Source organism: Polyodon spathula, unplaced genomic scaffold, assembly GCF_017654505.1.
Source record: "Polyodon spathula isolate WHYD16114869_AA unplaced genomic scaffold, ASM1765450v1 scaffolds_792, whole genome shotgun sequence".
NCBI classification, from domain to species: domain Eukaryota; kingdom Metazoa; phylum Chordata; class Actinopteri; order Acipenseriformes; family Polyodontidae; genus Polyodon; species Polyodon spathula.
In genome coordinates, this window is record NW_024472279.1 from 1 (window position 1) to 17,974 (window position 17,974).

Below are 17,974 nucleotides of genomic sequence, written 5' to 3' on the forward strand. Positions count from 1 at the left end.
AGGAAGTTTGTTAAATTCTTGGACGCGTTTCAACCTGAGTTGTGTCTGTTAACCCTTCAGGTGCCGGCTGAGTCTGGGAGGGAAGCCCATCGCCATCCAGACCTACACCTGGACAAACTCCTTCTACGGGAACGGCAAGAAATTCATCGCCTCCGCCTACCCTATATCACCCTGAGCACTCCGTCTCTCTCTCCCCCTCTCTCTTTCACCCCCTCACCCTCTCACAATAAACTTTGATCTCTGCAGAGTTCTGTGTCCTGTTATTCTGTGGAAGCGTCTCCCTCCCTCGTTAGAAGCCTCTGTCTGCTTGACTCGGTGGCACAAGCCCTGACGCAAGGGGAGGATAATAAAGCAATGAAATCGCGCACACGGGCGTCCTTGAAAGCTGAGCCTGCTCCAGGACGAGTCGCTGGGTGAAATCCCAGTGAAAGCTCATCCGTGTATTTCATTAATTTAATTATACAAGTGGTGGCAGTAAATTAAAAAAAAAAAAAAAAAAAAAAAAAAAAAAAAAACGATTTTCTATGAAAGCTGTTTCAAATACCATAGAAACGCCTGTCTGCTTGACTCGGTTTCTTCTCGTTTCAAGAACTTTGTCATTCGAGTATTTTGGGTGATAAAGTTCATCATAAAAGCGTCTCAATTCTCTCTCTCTCTCTCTCATTCTGTTATTATTTTTTGTATTTTTTTAACCCGAGTCCCCAGGCTCCGCTCTGCCCGTGGAGGGGTGTCTCTCTCTCTCTGCTGTGCCAGGACTCACTTGAGGTTCAGCGGTGACTCTGCTAACTGGAGCTGAATGCGCCGCTCCGGCCCCGGGGAGGGGGCGCTGCTAACCAGGCCTGACCCCGGTCCCTGTGGACCGAATCACACTCCGGGGAAAGCTGTCCTGAAAGAGGGGGGTAATTAGAGGCAGAATATTGCTTTGACTGCACAATTTATGACCAATTCCACGCAGGTGTCACAGCCGAATGCTCACCCCGGCTGGCCTTCACCCGTGTGAATTGCGGTCCCCGATAAAGAGTTAATTAGCCTGTAGGCTTCGATTATCACACCTGCGTTTAATAACCCACACTGCAGAGTTCACTTCATTTATTTGCGCTGAAAGTGTGTGTGTGTGGTTTTTTTTGTTTGTTTGTTTATTGACCACATTTCCTGGATTAAACTTTTTTTTTTCTTAAATCTAAATTTAAATCTAGGAAACAATCACGTGATTAAATTAAATCCGAAAAAAACAAAACAAAAAAAAAAACAAACACCTGGTAAAATGTCTGTGCGTTTTTTTCAGGATATTGATAATAATAATGATATTATTGATAATAATAATAATGATAATAGCACACAGCGCGATAGAGAAGCCGCTCAGTCCAGGTAGCCCCCCTGTTAGCCACGTGGTGTGCATGTCGCGACTCCGTTGGCGAGTTTGAAAGCGCAGCAGGGGAAGCGCTCAGGTTGTCGGGACATGGCGGCTGAGGTCCCACCTCGCTGTCTTCTGAGAGATGAGCAACAACGCGTTCAAAACGCGGGCAGAGGACGGGCACGGCTTCAGAGCAAAGAGGGTAGAGGCGAGCCGCCCGGGGCAAACAGCAGGTAAAAACCCACGCTTAAAGACCCCGGCCAGGTTAACCGGTTCAGTGCCAGGGCCCTCATGCGAGGATAGGCTGTACTTTGTGGAGGGTTTTGTTGTTTTTTTTAACTTGATATATTGTTTTTCATTTTCTCTTTAATTGTTCTGTTCTCATGACTTACTCTAATTGTGTGAAGCGCAGAAGTTCAGTCTAGTGCTTGCTGGTTCACGCTTCTGCCGCAGATGGACGCGATACCTCAGGAGCGAGCAGCTTCAACCCGACTGCGCAAACGTTACTGACCATTTAAACATGTCGTGTGTGTTCTGCATGTATGACCGTCCGTCACACCTTCCGTTTTTATTTCACGTGTGTTATACATTTTAAAATAATTTGTGGAGTTTGAGAAGTTGTCCGGTCAAAAACATAAATAGCTTTGTCATTCGAGTGTTTTGATGGCTAGGAAACGTCACCGGGTACAGCACGCCGTGTCGGGGGCACTGTCGGATGTCAGCTGCCTCACATGAGTTATTTATGAATTGCGATTGTTTGCCGAGGCACGGTCTGTGAAGGGAGAAATCTCGCTTCTCATTTTATTGTGTTTGACATTGTGTTGTGCGTTTTCACCAATCCCTCCAAACGCGTACAGCCCGGAGAATCTGTGGAGTCCGGCGCGCTGAGAGGGGTGAGGAGACGAGAGAGAGGAGGGGAAGGGCAAGGAGTTTATGGGAATGAATAGGATCAACAGATGCCAGGTTCCGTCTCTCGTCGTCCCATCTGTTCGTTTAAAGGCACTGCAATTTTCAAAGTGAAAAGGGAGGGAGAAGGAGAAGGAGAGGGGAGGGTGGGGTGACCCAGGGACCACTCTATCGCGGCACGGCTCTGCTCCGCTCGGCTCGCCTGTCCTGTAACAGATGTCCGCTCTGTTGACAATGCGATTATTCCTGGACACTTGCGGACCACAAGCCCGGGTTCAATAGCGGCGCTGTTCGCATACAATAGCATTAGTGGTGCGCGGCGGGACTTCAATCACACTGATAAAAAACAAAACATATGCCGCGTTTACCATGCCTGAGCAGAGAGAGAGAGACAGACACGACAGACACAGACAGGGGAGAGAGAGAGACTTACAGACAGTCGAGGGAGGGAGGGAGGGAGTGGCCAGAGCTGTGGTAGAAATGCGAAGATCTGCCCTGAACCGGGCAGTTGTGAATGGGTGCGCAGCGGGGCAGACGCGAAAGCGAAGAGAGAAAGGCGCTGGTTTGACAGCGTTAGGAAGAGGATCTGACAGCGTTAGGAAGAGGATCTGACAGCGGCAGAAGGCAAATACAACTTCTGTTTGGGCGATACGACAGGACAGGAGCAGGAGCAAGGACTCGCACAAGCAACAGCCTGCCGCTTCTCAAAAGAACACAGGTAAGCATTATTATTATTATTATTATTATTATTATTATTATTATTATTATTATTATTATTATTATTATTGCTGTTGTCGCAGTAAAGTCACCTGTTCTTAAATGTTATTTTGGATGTTTCCATGTTCCTCAAATCGTTGGTTTTTAATTTAGATGTATTTTTTAGATGCACTATGTTAATTACGTAGATGGATTTTAATTATTTATTGAATGCGTTAGATTTCTTTTTTAACTCGCTATATATTGTATTGGATCGATTTGGGTGTCGCAAAATGTCCACTCAAGTGTAAGACACTGACAGTTTTGTACTGCGTGTATATTTGACAGCTGGACGCATTTCCAGAACTGCCTGAGAGATCTGGCTGCACGGTACCGGGCTGCAGAACCGGGCTTTGTTCGTATAAACTGCACACATTCTATAGAACTGGCGTGATCGCTTTGGAACGTTCTGATTTCTGATTTCACAAAGTGATTTCTGTGTGTCCTCACAGCAGCAAGCCGAGCACAGCGGAAACAAACACGCTGTAGATTCAAATCTGTGAAGGGGTGCTCTGAATACAAGCGGCGCGGCCGAGACTGCCACCAAACATAAAATAAACTCACTACCAAGAAATGAAAACCTGCAATATGGATCCTCTCCCAGGAACTAACTGCTGCTCGCTTTCATCTGTGTTTTAGAACTCGTTATAAGTAACAAATACCGACTACAGCAAATATAATTTTCTTCTTCTTCTTCTTAGTGATGGTATCGTTATGAACAAGCCGGGCGCTGTTCAATGCATTTGGTCCTGAAAGCAGGGCCCGTTGCGTCCATAAAACTTACAAGCGTGTGTGTGTGTGTCTGTCTGTCTGTCTTTCCAGTTTGTCGATCCGTCTGCCTGGTCCGATCTGTCATAAACACACATCAAACTTTTAAAGCGGGCGCTGCGGAAATGCGTGGTCGAGCTGGAGAAATTGACCGAGCAAACAGACGAGAGCCTCAGATATTATACGCTTCTGTTCACCGCCCCGGCTTTTCCTCCAGCTGAAGAAGGGCTTGCATCCGAAATGCCCCGATAGGATTGATTCGCTTTGTATCAGTGAAGCGGAACCGAGTAGCTGCACTTGCTGCTTTCTGTACAGGGTTTCTGCAACGACGTCAAAGTAGCATATAATAATAATAATAATAATAATAATAATAATAATAATAATAATAATAATAATAACAACAGCAGCTGGTTCGTTGTATTTCATTGTTTTCCATACACCGGCTAACTGAGTAAGCGTCTGGTTCGTCATTTGAAACGTTTTTTTTTTTTTGTTTTTTTTTCTAAACTTTAAGGATAGCATGTCATTTCCAGCTGCGTGGGAGACGAAATTCAATTAGTTTTTGTAAGGGGGGGGGGGGGGTATAATTTATAATGCAATTACCCAAGAGAATTGAAATGTTCTTTTATTATGCAATACCGTTAAATAATTGAACTGTATTAAATATTGAATAAGACAGAACGATAACGTGTAGACTTTATATTTATAATTCATGATGTGTATATATATTTTTTTTATGTTAATGAAGTGTGGAACAAGATGTTACGATTTATATATACGTAACGCTTTGGAACGCACCGCACACCCGAACTGCAAACCCGGTTCGACCCGGACGTCGCCCGAGTGCTTTAGCCCGGAGAGCGCTGGCGGGGGATTACAGCGGATCTGCGGGCTTTGTCTGAGAATTACAGGTGACGCCAAAAAGGCGGATTCTGAAGGCAAACTGATAGAACAATCTGTCTTTATTTTATAAAGCGCCTTTCACAGTGGACCGCCCTCACAAAGCCTATTTGATAGCTGGATGCCACGGTTCCGAGGCGCGCTGGTTCGGTTATACTTCAGGCGAGGCTCGGGTCGTTTTGTAGGCAGGCAGGGTAATCGGAAAAGCCCGTGGCTTAGCCCTTGATAATAATTAAGAAGAGTCCAGGACCTGAGCTGGTTTGAAGACTGGTCTTCTGATCTTTAAATAACCTGACCCAAAAAAACACGGGCCGACAGGGCAATAGTTTAGAACATCTCTCTCTCTCTCTCTCTCTCTCTCTCTCTCTCTCTCTCTCTCTCTCTATCCTCTCTCTCTCTCTCTCTCTCTCTCCTATATTTCTCCCCCCCCCCCCTCCCCTCGCTCGGGAGGCGCAGCGGCGTGTAAGCTGATCTCTGTTCATTTTTCACGCAGTTTTGAAAAGTCAGCGAGTCCTCGCCTGATTTGCACAAACAGCTTTGTAACCGTCAATTATTCATGCCGGCGGAGCAGCAGCAGAGACTCAGCGCCGCTCATGTTACCCGACCAGGGGGCGCAGCCAATGAATACTGAAACGACAAATGAAGACTGGCTCGGAAATTAAAGCGAGAAGATAAATAAATAAATAAATAAATAATCTCTCTCTCTCTCTCTCTCTCTCTCTTTAATTTATAAACTGGAAACTCACTAGATGAATATTAAGAACACACCACACACACACACACACACACACACACACACACACACACACACACACACACACACACACACACACACACACACACAGGGGAGCCCTCTCTCACACACACACAGCTTGTTTGCAGCACTGCTTTTTCGCTGTTAGGATGTTCTCTGTTAAATGAGCCAACCTATAAACAAGCCATGTTTTCCTTTCCAGCACCATGATGACCAAACCCTACGGCCAAGAGGGCGACATGTCTGAGCTGGTGAGCTCTCTGGACTGGGTGGAGGAAGACCTGAGCTCCCAGGAAGAAGGAGGCGCAGAGCTGGGCCGGTTCACCATGGAGACTCGAGAGGAGGAGGAGGAAGAGAGGGGGGTGGAAGAGGAGGAGGAGGAGGAGGAGGAGGGGGAGGGGGAGGAGGAGGGGTGAGAGAGCCCCAAAGAGACGAGGTCCTAAGAAGAAGAGGATGACCAGGGCGCGGGTGGAGCGTTTCAAGGCCAGGCGGGTGAAAGCTAACGCGCGGGAGCGCTCTCGGATGCATGGGCTGAACGACGCCCTGGAGAGCCTGCGCAGGGTCATGCCGTGCTACTCCAAGACCCAGAAGCTGTCCAAGATCGAGACCCTGCGGCTGGCCCACAACTACATCTGGGCCCTGTCCGAGGTGCTGGAGTCAGGGCAGTCTTCAGAGAGCAGGGTCTTCGTGGAGATGCTGTGCAAGGGCCTCTCTCAGCCCACCAGCAACCTCGTCGCTGGCTCCCTGCAGCTGGGTCCCCAGCCCCTGCTGACGGAGAGGGGCCCCGTGGAGCAGCAGGCTGGGGCTGTGTGCTCAGGGATGGGGGGCCCGATCCCCAGCGGTCCTCATTACAGCAGCTACCCCTCTCCTGGTCTCCCCAGCCCCCCCTATGGGACGCTGGAGCGCTCTCACCTCCTGCGCCTCAAGCCGTACCCCAAGGGGCTGGCCGACTTCGATAGCCACTCCCCGGATTGCGGGGGGACCCCTCCCTACGACGGGCCCCTCACCCCCCCTCTCAGCGTCAGCGGTAACCTCTCTCTCAAGCAGGAGCCCTCTCCGCTGGGGATGGAGAAGGGCTTTGCCGCGGCCCACGCTGCTGCCCACGCCGCTGGGTTCATGTCTCACTACCAACCCCGGATCTCCCCGCCCCCCCCCTCCTCCTCCTCCTCCTCCGTCTCGCCTCTGACACAAGGACAGGCGCCGCTCTATCAGGGCTGCACCTCCAGCTACGAGCTGCCCCAAGACATGACCTTCGACCCATATGGCCAGCACATGGCAGATCCGCACATGGGAGCTATATTCACAGAGTAGTACATGAGCCGCATTGAGCCGGAACTGCCAAGTGCAAAACCGAGGTTTTTACAAACTTGCACGGAAATATGCATTAAAAAAAATAATAATAAAACTACAAAATAAACTGGAAAGGACTGGACTTTTGTCGTCCGTCCCCCCGCCCCCCACCGGAATGAACCTGCAGTGCTCAATAAAGGATAACTGGGTTTATTTAAACAGCCGTGCAAAGTTTTTGAAATATATTATTTTGCAAAAAAATCGAAATAACTGTCGTGCGTCTGATTCGGGAGAAATGGAACAGCCGCGGTCTCCTGGCTCTTCAAGAGACTGAAACGAGACTCCCGTTGCGTAGCAGCGTGACGCATCCCTGGTGTGACTTTCTGCAAGGCAAATCCGGCTCCTAGTAAAACCTGGAATGGGTGAAATTGCTACGCAAGAGGATTTTTCGCATACGATTTAATTTATTCCTTTATTTATATGATTTCTGGTTTTTTATGTTTTTGATTTATGTGTATACTTTTACTGTTCGACTTAGAAATATATATTCTGTTATTTTTAGTGTCTCAAACTCTGCCACCAGATCTATTTATTTAAATTATTTATTTGTTTGTCCAGATTTATTTGTAAATATTTCCCCGTCGCACTTAAAAATCACAATAGGATACAGCTCGAACAACGGGGGTGGGTTGGAGAATGAAGCAAGCAATAATTATTCAGAGAACTATGCAAAATCATTTTTAAAAAGAGAAAGAAAGGAAGAAATGGTGAACAGCAAATATTTTTTCATATTTTGCCCAAACTGATTTTTATATATTCTGTCCAAAAATATATATCTATTTGTCTCCTCGTCCCCTTTAATGCGGATCTAATTGTAAGCGCGGCTGATCCAAATGTTTCTCAGCAGCCGTGCGGTCTTTTGTTTGAAAAGCAATAACTTGTGAAAAGTGTTCTCTTATTGAAGTTTTTTTTTGTTTGTTTTTTGTACAGAGGAAAATGTTATATCCTTTAAAAAAAGTTGTTTTGACCAACGAATAAAGATTTTTACAAAGTAAAAAGAAAATTTAATTGTGCGTCATCTTTATCGTACGTGAAATTACGAGCGCTGGGCTGCAGTGTGGAAGGCAGTGGGTTTGAGGAGCTCAGGGGTTAGATAAAGAAAGCGCTGGGCTGCAGTGTGGAAGGCAGTGGGTTTGAGGAGCTCAGTGGTTAGATAAAGAAAGCGCTGGGCTGCAGTGTGGAAGGCAGTGGGTTTGAGGAGCTCAGTGGTTAGATAAAGAAAGCGCTGGGCTGCAGTGTGGAAGGCAGTGGGTTTGAGGAGCTCAGTGGTTAGATAAAGAAAGCGCTGGGCTGCAGTGTGGAAGGCAGTGGGTTTGAGGAGCTCAGTGGTTAGATAAAGAAAGCGCTGGGCTGCAGTGTGGAAGGCAGTGGGTTTGAGGAGCTCAGTGGTTAGATAAAGAAAGCGCTGGGCTGCAGTGTGGAAGGCAGTGGGTTTGAGGAGCTCAGTGGTTAGATAAAGAAAGCGCTGGGCTGCAGTGTGGAAGGCAGTGGGGTTTGAGGAGCTCAGTGGTTAGATAAAGAAAGCGCTGGGCTGCAGTGTGGAAGGCAGTGGGTTTGAGGAGCTCAGTGGTTAGATAAAGAAAGCGCTGGGCTGCAGTGTGGAAGGCAGTGGGTTTGAGTAGCTCAGTGGTTAGATAAAGAAAGCGCTGGGCTGCAGTGTGGAAGGCAGTGGGTTTGAGGAGCTCAGTGGTTAGATAAAGAAAGCGCTGGGCTGCAGTGTGGAAGGCAGTGGGTTTGAGGAGCTCAGTGGTTAGATAAAGAAAGCGCTGGGCTGCAGTGTGGAAGGCAGTGGGTTTGAGGAGCTCAGTGGTTAGATAAAGAAAGCGCTGGGCTGCAGTGTGGAAGGCAGTGGGTTTGAGGAGCTCAGTGGTTAGATAAAGAAAGCGCTGGGCTGCAGTGTGGAAGGCAGTGGGTTTGAGGAGCTCAGTGGTTAGATAAAGAAAGCGCTGGGCTGCAGTGTGGAAGGCAGTGGGTTTGAGGAGCTCAGTGGTTAGATAAAGAAAGCGCTGGGCTGCAGTGTGGAAGGCAATGGGGTTTGAGGAGCTCAGTGGTTAGATAAAGAAAGCGCTGGGCTGCAGTGTGGAAGGCAGTGGGTTTGAGGAGCTCAGTGGTTAGATAAAGAAAGCGCTGGGCTGCAGTGTGGAAGGCAGTGGGTTTGAGGAGCTCAGTGGTTAGATAAAGAAAGCGCTGGGCTGCAGTGTGGAAGGCAGTGGGTTTGAGGAGCTCAGTGGTTAGATAAAGAAAGCGCTGGGCTGCAGTGTGGAAGGCAGTGGGTTTGAGGAGCTCAGTGGTTAGATAAAGAAAGCGCTGGGCTGCAGTGTGGAAGGCAGTGGGTTTGAGGAGCTCAGTGGTTAGATAAAGAAAGCGCTGGGCTGCAGTGTGGAAGGCAGTGGGTTTGAGGAGCTCAGTGGTTAGATATTGAAAGCGCTGGGCTGCAGTGTGTGTGTGTGTGTGTGTGTGTGTGTGTGTGCTCAGTTTACCCTGAAATGACTCGGACTCCTGAGAGATTGTGTTTCATGTTTTCACTCATCGTCATGTTTTTAATCACAGTTTGACAGTTTGCGCGAGTGCGTCTGACTATTATTGAAACGGTCCTGTCTGTTTTTCCGTTGTGAAAGGACTGTATTATTTGTAGGAGTTGTTGGGGATTAGAGATGCTGTTTTTTGCAAATATGATTGCTAATTTGAAACCGATTTGAACTGAATTAATCAGCTCTTCTTGCTATTGCAGCCTGTGCCCTGTCGGGTCACTTTATCAGGACCTTTAGCTATTATTGGGCCACCATTTGCCCAGATCACAGCCTTGCCACGACTTGGCACAGTCTCCAGCTGGCACGTGTTTCCAGCTTGCTTTCTCATGAACTGGCGCAAAGGCGTTGCTCAAGCTCATCCCACGAATGCTCAATTTGATTTATTTATTTATTTATTCCTCGCGGTATTGTATTGACCAGAACTGAAAGTCTGGGGCTCCAGTCGGTCTCGTAATTACGCTCGTCGTTAACCCCGTGTGTGCTGGCTGCCTCACCGTTTCATAGAGACGTCAGCTGGTGTCTCTTATTGTGTTCTGTGCTGGTTCTCTAGTGCTGATCGTTATTCGTCACTCTTTCAAATTCATTCGAGCAAAAACAAAAATGCTTCCGAAAAGACTCCCGATCTGGTGGCTGGTCAAAAGGAGACGCGTTTCAGCTGCGCAGCCAAGTCTGTTGCGCCCGGAATCCGCGCCCCCGGTGTGGTGTGGTGTGGTGGGGTGGCGGTGTGGGGTCCGAATACCTTACATACTGTACCGCACTTCGTCTTTAGACCGACATATTATTAGTGTGTATTCCAAATGGGGAGGGGGGTATACGCTATAAAACACAATCGCTCGCTTTTGAAATTCTAAGAGAATAATAACTCGGTGATAAACTGAAGAAAAAAATCGTATTTGGTGTTTTTAAATGTGTCACATCTGCTTCGTCCTTGGGGAGTCTGTGGGGGTGCACTCTCTTCACAAAGCCCGTGACAAAGTTGATAAAGCCGTCTAAAAATGCGGAGAGAGGGAGAGAGTGACAAGACTAGGGCAGTAGTGACAGGTTGTGAGTGATATGGGGGGGTAGTTTCTCTCATTGCCCCCGCCCGATTCTCCTCTCTCCCCTCAGTAGGGTCGCACGTTGGCGGCCCGCTGTCTTTTCCAGTGGCGGGCCGCCGCTTGTTTTTAAATAAGGGGGCGATTGTTCCCCTCTCCCCCCGGATGAGAGAGGCTGTTGTCACGCCCGCCTGCCCTCTCTCTTGAACCTTGACCCTCATTGTGTTGGGCAGATGGAGACGCAGCGGGGTACTGACTGACAGGTGCTACGGGGGGGTCCCCCCTCCCTCCCTATTAGCCCCAAAACACACAGACACGCTTAGAGACAAGCGTCGGTATGGACATAGCTTCAACCAGTGACAGGTTACTTTGAATAATGTGTTTGTCCATCAGGAAGAGTCTTGTTTGCCAAAATATTATTAGATAATAATAATAATAATAATAATAATAATAATAATAATAATAATAATAATAATAAAATACATTTGGAAATTTGAGTTTTATTAAAATTCTAACTTGTTAATAATAACACGATTACATTTAAATAAATTAATTAATATTAATGATAATAATGAAGGAACTTCAACCAATCAGAAAGAAATTAGAAATGATTAAAAAAAAAATAATAATAATAAATTGCAGCAACGTGTGCAGTTCTCTGCTAGACACGAGTTTCCATCTATTATTATTATTATTATTATTATTACACTCCTCAATTTCAGGGCACTGTGAAGCTGATTACATTGCGCAGATATACAGAATATGTTATTACAGGAAGCAATGCAGGGAATGTGATTGTAAGCGTTTAAACAGAAGAGCACATCAATAAACGCTCTGAACGATTTCAATGGGTTTCGTTTGATTTTCCGGTCGCTGGTAAAGAGTACAGAGAGTCGTGATGACTTGATGATAAAGCGATCTACACTAACTCTAGCGTAATTAGGGGGGGGGGGGGGGGGGGGGGGGTGGGGGGTGGGTTTGATCGGCACAGCCTCCGAGTAAATCCCCTCTAGGGGGAAAAGGTGTCCGAGCAGGCAATCGTACACGTTACAGGTGGGTAATGTCGCACCCGTTAGTCTACGATCTCGTTCAAGGGTGTGTGTGTGTGTGGGGGGGGGTGTGTGGTGTGGGGGGGGGGGGGCATTATTGACCCACATGACAACACACCTCCACCCCCTTCGCTCGCAATTCTCTTAAAATGTAATCTATAGAAATATAATAGCTATAGCTGCTTTTCATAACTGCAATATCTTTGCGTGTATTTATCAATTCATTTATATAGCCCTGTTATATTTACAGAAATGAACCTGTATATTGCCTGATCATTAGAATATGTTTTTACAGCTTGAAATTCGAACGTTAAAAAATGTATATTTATGATGATTGTAAAATAATAATAATAATAATAATAATAATAATAATAATAATAATAGTTATTAGGAATTATAGTAATTTTACACAGTCTCTCTCTCTGATTTATATATTATATAGATATAATATATATAATTTACCGCCAATATATTAGAGGGAGATATTATATATATATATATATATTATTTTTTTTAAAAAAAAAGAATACGCCGACACATGCGTCCTCGTTTAAATATAAAGGCTAGATGAGAGTTTTGGTTATCGGTCCCCAGATGAGATCTCTCAAAGGGCTGATTAACTTGTGAATCGGTCACACGGGTCCCATGATGCCGTGTAGCCAGCGGACGGTATTGCACGATGCTTCGTGCTACGTGTTGAATCTCATGCCGTGTTGCGTGTTTGCACGTTTTCAGGCGCGGAGGCCTGTCTAACTCCCGGGATTAAGGTCCGCTTCTTCCTTCCCTCCAGATTGCTGGAATCGAAGCGCAAAGCTGGGAAAAGCAATCGAGGAGGATTAAAATGGATCTCAGCACTCTTACACTGTGAGGGGGGAAGGGGGGAAGGGGGGGCGAGTCGCTTTATATAACCGGTCAAGTACAGGAGAGCACCGTTTCACACTGCACACGCTTACTGTTGTTTTACAAAGGATCTGCAATGGCAATGCGCACAGACGCGTCGGGGGCGATGGTAGTATACAGGGCAGCTACAATGGGCTGAGGCTGGCATTGGTAGAATGGGACCCCAGTATGCTGGCTACACCCTTCCCAAATGAGCTTCAGTGGCAATGCAGTTTGTCATTCTTTTACTAATCTTTGAGAAGGGGTCTGGTTCATTATCTTCACTGTGCTTTGAGAAGGGGGCTGGTTCATTATCTTCACTGTGCTTTGAGAAGGGGGCTGGTTCTGGTTATCTTCACTGTGCTTTGAGAAGGGGGCTGGTTCGTTATCTTCACTGTGCTTTGAGAAGGGGGCTGGTTCGTTATCTTCACTGTGCTTTGAGAAGGGGGCTGGTTCGTTATCTTCACTGTGCTTTGAGAAGGGGGCTGGTTCGTTATCTTCACTGTGCTTTGAGAAGGGGGCTGGTTCATTATCTTCACTGTGCTTTGAGAAGGGGGCTGGTTCGTTATCTTCACTGTGCTTTGAGAAGGGGGCTGGTTCATTATCTTCACTGTGCTTTGAGAAGGGGGCTGGTTCATTATCTTCACTGTGCTTTGAGAAGGGGGCTGGTTCATTATCTTCACTGTGCTTTGAGAAGGGGGCTGGTTCATTATCTTCACTGTGCTTTGAGAAGGGGGCTGGTTCATTATCTTCACTGTGCTTTGAGAAGGGGGCTGGTTCATTATCTTCACTGTGCTTTGAGAAGGGGGCTGGTTCATTATCTTCTCTGTGCTTTGAGAAGGGGGCTGGTTCATTATCTTCACTGTGCTTTGAGAAGGGGGCTGGTTCATTATCTTCACTGTGCTTTGAGAAGGGGGCTGGTTCATTATCTTCACTGTGCTTTGAGAAGGGGGCTGGTTCATTATCTTCACTGTGCTTTGAGAAGGGGGCTGGTTCATTATCTTCACTGTGCTTTGAGAAGGGGGCTGGTTCATTATCTTCACTGTGCTTTGAGAAGGGGGCTGGTTCGTTATCTTCACTGTGCTTTGAGAAGGGGGCTGGTTCGTTATCTTCACTGTGCTTTGAGAAGGGGGCTGGTTCATTATCTTCACTGTGCTTTGAGAAGGGGGCTGGTTCATTATCTTCACTGTGCTTTGAGAAGGGGGCTGGTTCATTATCTTCACTGTGCTTTGAGAAGGGGGCTGGTTCATTATCTTCTCTGTGCTTTGAGAAGGGGGCTGGTTCATTATCTTCACTGTGCTTTGAGAAGGGGGCTGGTTCATTATCTTCACTGTGCTTTGAGAAGGGGGCTGGTTCATTATCTTCACTGTGCTTTGAGAAGGGGGCTGGTTCATTATCTTCACTGTGCTTTGAGAAGGGGGCTGGTTCATTATCTTCTCTGTGCTTTGAGAAGGGGGCTGGTTCATTATCTTCACTGTGCTTTGAGAAGGGGGCTGGTTCATTATCTTCACTGTGCTTTGAGAAGGGGGCTGGTTCATTATCTTCACTGTGCTTTGAGAAGGGGGCTGGTTCGTTATCTTCACTGTGCTTTGAGAAGGGGGCTGGTTCATTATCTTCACTGTGCTTTGAGAAGGGGGCTGGTTCATTATCTTCACTGTGCTTTGAGAAGGGGGCTGGTTCATTATCTTCACTGTGCTTTGAGAAGGGGGCTGGTTCATTATCTTCACTGTGCTTTGAGAAGGGGGCTGGTTCATTATCTGCTCTGTGCTTTGAGAAGGGGGCTGGTTCATTGTCGGCTCTGTGCTTTAGTACACTGTGCTGTGCTTTGGCCAGGGAGTGTGGCTCTGTGGCTCTATCAACGCTCAGGTCAGCTCTTTGTCTGATTGATCGGTTCAAGGAGGGGATCAGTCGCGCCCCTTCTGTCGGCCGGCACTCCTCTGAAGAGGCCTCCTTGTTTAAAGAGGTTCTAATGAGAGGCCGGGCTGGAGTGTGTACACAGTCTCCTCCCTCGCCATTGTGAGGGGAGCTCAGCCTTTCACAACTGCACAAAGAGAGCCAGCCAGCACAGATGGGTCTATTGCTGCTCTCAACAAAACAGAGGGGAGCATGAGAGAGGTGGGAAAGGGGGAGAGAAGAGGAGAGGGGGGGTCTCCCATAGTAAAAGCATAGCAAAGTGTAATAAAGCACAGTGAAAGCTGGCTGTACCCTTCCCAAATGATCTGCAGAGAGACAGAGGCACTGCAGTGGCCATGGTTCTGTGCTGAGGGGCAAGGGTAGCACAGGGGCTCTGGGGATGAGCGCTGGCGTGTTTTTCTGATTATTTTGTATTGTCAGGGGATCAAGGGAATTAAAGTTTGATAGGAGCTGAGTTTCTAAAGCCCTGCATTAGCCCTGCTAATCCAGGAACCCTGGGGAGATTGAGCAGTTAAGAGCGGGCAGGTCTCAATCCGAGTGTGTGTGTGTGTGTGTGTGTGTGTGTGTGTCTCAGCATGTGAATCTCTGTGTGTGTGTGTGTGTGTCTGTGTCTGTGTCTGTGTCTGTCTCTGGCCGTGTGTGCCTGCGTGTGCTTAGTTCGTGTTTGTCTATTCCTCTCTGGCTGCTTGCTTGCCTACCTGTCGTATGTCTCTCTCTCTCTCTCTGAACAGCCTGTGCAAGGTGGTTGTGTGAATGGCAGATGTTACTACGGCAACAGTTGGTGGGAGGAGTGGGTGGGGCTTTTGTGCCATCTGTCAGGAGTCAGAGGTCACACTGCAGCCTGCTGTCCCTGTTCAGAGAGAGCATCCTCCCTTCCCTCCACACAAACCCGAATAACACAAGAGATCTTAGTAAAGGTCTGTATGTCTCTTTGTTTTATAGAACTGGACAAAGCAAAGACAGTTTTCTGGTGAACTCCAGAAGGTAGAATCTGACGCTGTTTCAGCTCCCTGTCAGCACCTTCACAAGTGTGAGAGGCACACGAGCCCGCCTCCTCACAGAGCCTCGGAAGAGCTCACCACAGTTTCACCACCATGCTTATACTGAGCAGTTACCATAGTTCATTATTACTGTGCTTCCCAATACCCCTCTGTGCTTCATTACACTCTGCTGTGCTTCCCAATACCCCTCTGTGCTTCATTACACTCTGCTGTGCTTCCCAATACCCCTCTGTGCTTCATTACACTTTGCTGTGCTTCCCAATACCCCTCTGTGCTTCATTACACTCTGCTGTGCTTCCCAATACCCCTCTGTGCTTCATTACACTCTGCTGTGCTTCCCAATACCCCTCTGTGCTTCATTACACTTTGCTGTGCTTCCCAATACCCCTCTGTGCTTCATTACACTTTGCTGTGCTTCCCAATACCCCTCTGTGCTTCATTACACTCTGCTGTGCTTCCCAATACCCCTCTGTGCTTCATTACACTCTGCTGCTGTGCTTCCCAATACCCCTCTGTGCTTCATTACACTCTGCTGTGCTTCCCAATACCCCTCTGTGCTTCATTACACTTTGCTGTGCTTCCCAATACCCCTCTGTGCTTCATTACACTCTGCTGTGCTTCCCAATACCCCTCTGTGCTTCATTACACTCTGCTGTGCTTCCCAATACCCCTCTGTGCTTCATTACACTTTGCTGTGCTTCCCAATACCCCTCTGTGCTTCTGCTGTGGGAAACATTTATAAGGTTTGCTTCAGCATGGTTCTGTTTTCTTTTTAAATACGTTTCTCCATGCCTATGCTTTATTACACTTTGGCGTTGGTAAGCTGCTAGTTTAACAGTCTAGATTAGTTTCTAGCTATGGGGACAGGCATTTTCTTCAGATGTACAGATAGATCTACGCCTTTCCTTCTGCTGGAATTTGAACCTAAAAAGTGGGATTTCGCTCTTGTTGCGCAAATGGCAGTGGCTTGTAATCTTGCAGGAACGATCTCGCCCCCTAATGTACCTGAAACGGTAAGCAGGGACCCCTCTATTTGTGTTAAGCGTTGCCTCTCATGCCCTTGAACATCGTTGAAGTTGTTGATCGCAGTATAACGAACCAAAGGGGAAAAGAGGATTGAATAGTGGTGCCACAGAGACACCTATTGGTGTAGGAGGGTAGTACAGGCTGTAGATAGTTGAATTTACTCAAGGGATATGCTGTGAAGTTAGTTAATTTAAAAAGCACTTGACAGACCAACAAACCTAGATAGAATAAAAGAAAAACCTTTAATAAAATACTTAATTTAAAAATCTAAGACATTGCAGACAAATTCTTTCACATTCATATAAATGTAAAATTGTATAATCTATAACTTGGCCCAATGTATTTTCCAGTTGCCTGGTTTTCCACTCCTCAAGTCCAGCTGCTCAGTCTGCGTTCCCGCAATGCAGGCCAGGCGCTCTCTGCTCTGCAGATACTGCAGGAGGCTGGCAGTGCACCGCCGGGCGGACCCTGCAGGAGCTCTTCAGAGAGGGGCACAGCTGGGGCTCAGCTCTGACTCCCCCAGCTCCTCAGCCCGGGTCTGTGGGGGTCCACAGCGCTGAAGTGGTTAACAAGGGTCTTCCGAGTCGAGTCAACCTGCTCCTGGAACCGAACGATCTGCTGACCCGCAGTCTTCCTCTGAGAGAGAGAGAGAGAGAAGTGGATCAGTGCTGGTCATTGCCCTGCAGTCGTGCATTATCAGTGTTTCACTGCAGTTCGCTCACAATGTAAATGCACAGCCTCTCCTGCTCTAGTCTGAAGAAGTCCACCAGCAGCAGCTCATCAAAATCCTGCTTCAGACTCAGGAACCCGCAGTTCAGGGAGCGCTTGGAGTGTTCGTGCCTGGGAGAGAGAGAGCGATCAGTGTAATGAACCGAGTCACCACTAGGGGGAGGGCGATCTGCTCAGATTATCCTTGCATACACGCATGGACACATCTTGGTGGGTGGGGTTTATTAATATTTTTGTATAGATTTATTTAATTTTGCAATTGCTTTGGCAATACTTCAGATGTAGTCATGCAAATAAAAGCATATTTGAATTCGAGGAGGGCGATGTCGCAGGCATGGTGATCGCCGCTCACAGGCAGGGATGGGGTAGGGTCGGGACGGTCCGAACTCACCAGGGGTCATCGTCCGGCTCCCAGCCCTCCAGCTCCTTCAGGCAGAAGAAGCAGCGCGCCACGTCGGGCTCGTTCTCGCTCGGGCAGTGCACGAACCCGGCCAGCGCCATCTGGTGGCGAGACACGGGGGCGACACGCAGCGTGGAGTGGAGAGACACACCGATTAGACAGCAGAGGACAATCCCTACAAGCAAATCACTAGAAGCTTAAACACCCCATGACAATAATAACTGCGGGAGGATTTGCCAGCGCTACTTTTTAATTCAACTCAGCATCGAGTGCAAATACACGTTTAGATCACCGGCCTTCATTTATGGATTTGTTAGGAGATTAAAAACACACACGTATTAATGAATCGCCACAAAACACGTGCTTGGAAGTCTTAAGATATAAAACACGACGCACTCTGTTACAACGATTTGATAACATATAATGAACAGGATTTCAATAATAATAATGCAATTAAAACGAATAGTTATTGCTGATGTTTTTTCGCTTATTTGCAGCTGTACCTTCTCCGGCGTGCACTGGCAGTCTTTCGTAAACGGCCAGTCGGTGAAAGTCCGAAGTCGTTTTTCGAAGTGATACATCTCCCGGTAAAGCAGGAGGTCCGAGCTGTGGAGACCCGGGAC

The 17,974-nt window shown here is 47.5% G+C and overlaps 2 protein-coding genes across 2 annotated transcripts; one reads left to right on the forward strand and one right to left on the reverse strand.

The window, feature by feature from the left end:
• The first annotated feature begins 2,760 nt into the window (after nucleotides 1–2,760).
• neurod4 (neuronal differentiation 4) lies at nucleotides 2,761–7,714 on the forward strand. The gene is given in 3 exon segments (XM_041241545.1): nucleotides 2,761–2,978; nucleotides 5,641–5,844; nucleotides 5,846–7,714. Coding segments are annotated over 2 exon segments (1,104 nt in total). The 5' UTR covers nucleotides 2,761–2,978; nucleotides 5,641–5,644; the 3' UTR covers nucleotides 6,750–7,714.
• Nucleotides 7,715–16,726: 9,012 nt separating this feature from the next.
• birc5b (baculoviral IAP repeat containing 5b) lies at nucleotides 16,727–17,968 on the reverse strand (the record flags this gene model as incomplete). The annotated part of the gene is made up of 4 exons (XM_041241546.1): nucleotides 16,727–16,858; nucleotides 16,945–17,062; nucleotides 17,343–17,452; nucleotides 17,855–17,968. Coding segments are annotated over 4 exons (474 nt in total), but the record flags the coding sequence as incomplete, so codon positions are not given.
• Nucleotides 17,969–17,974: the final 6 nt, after the last annotated feature.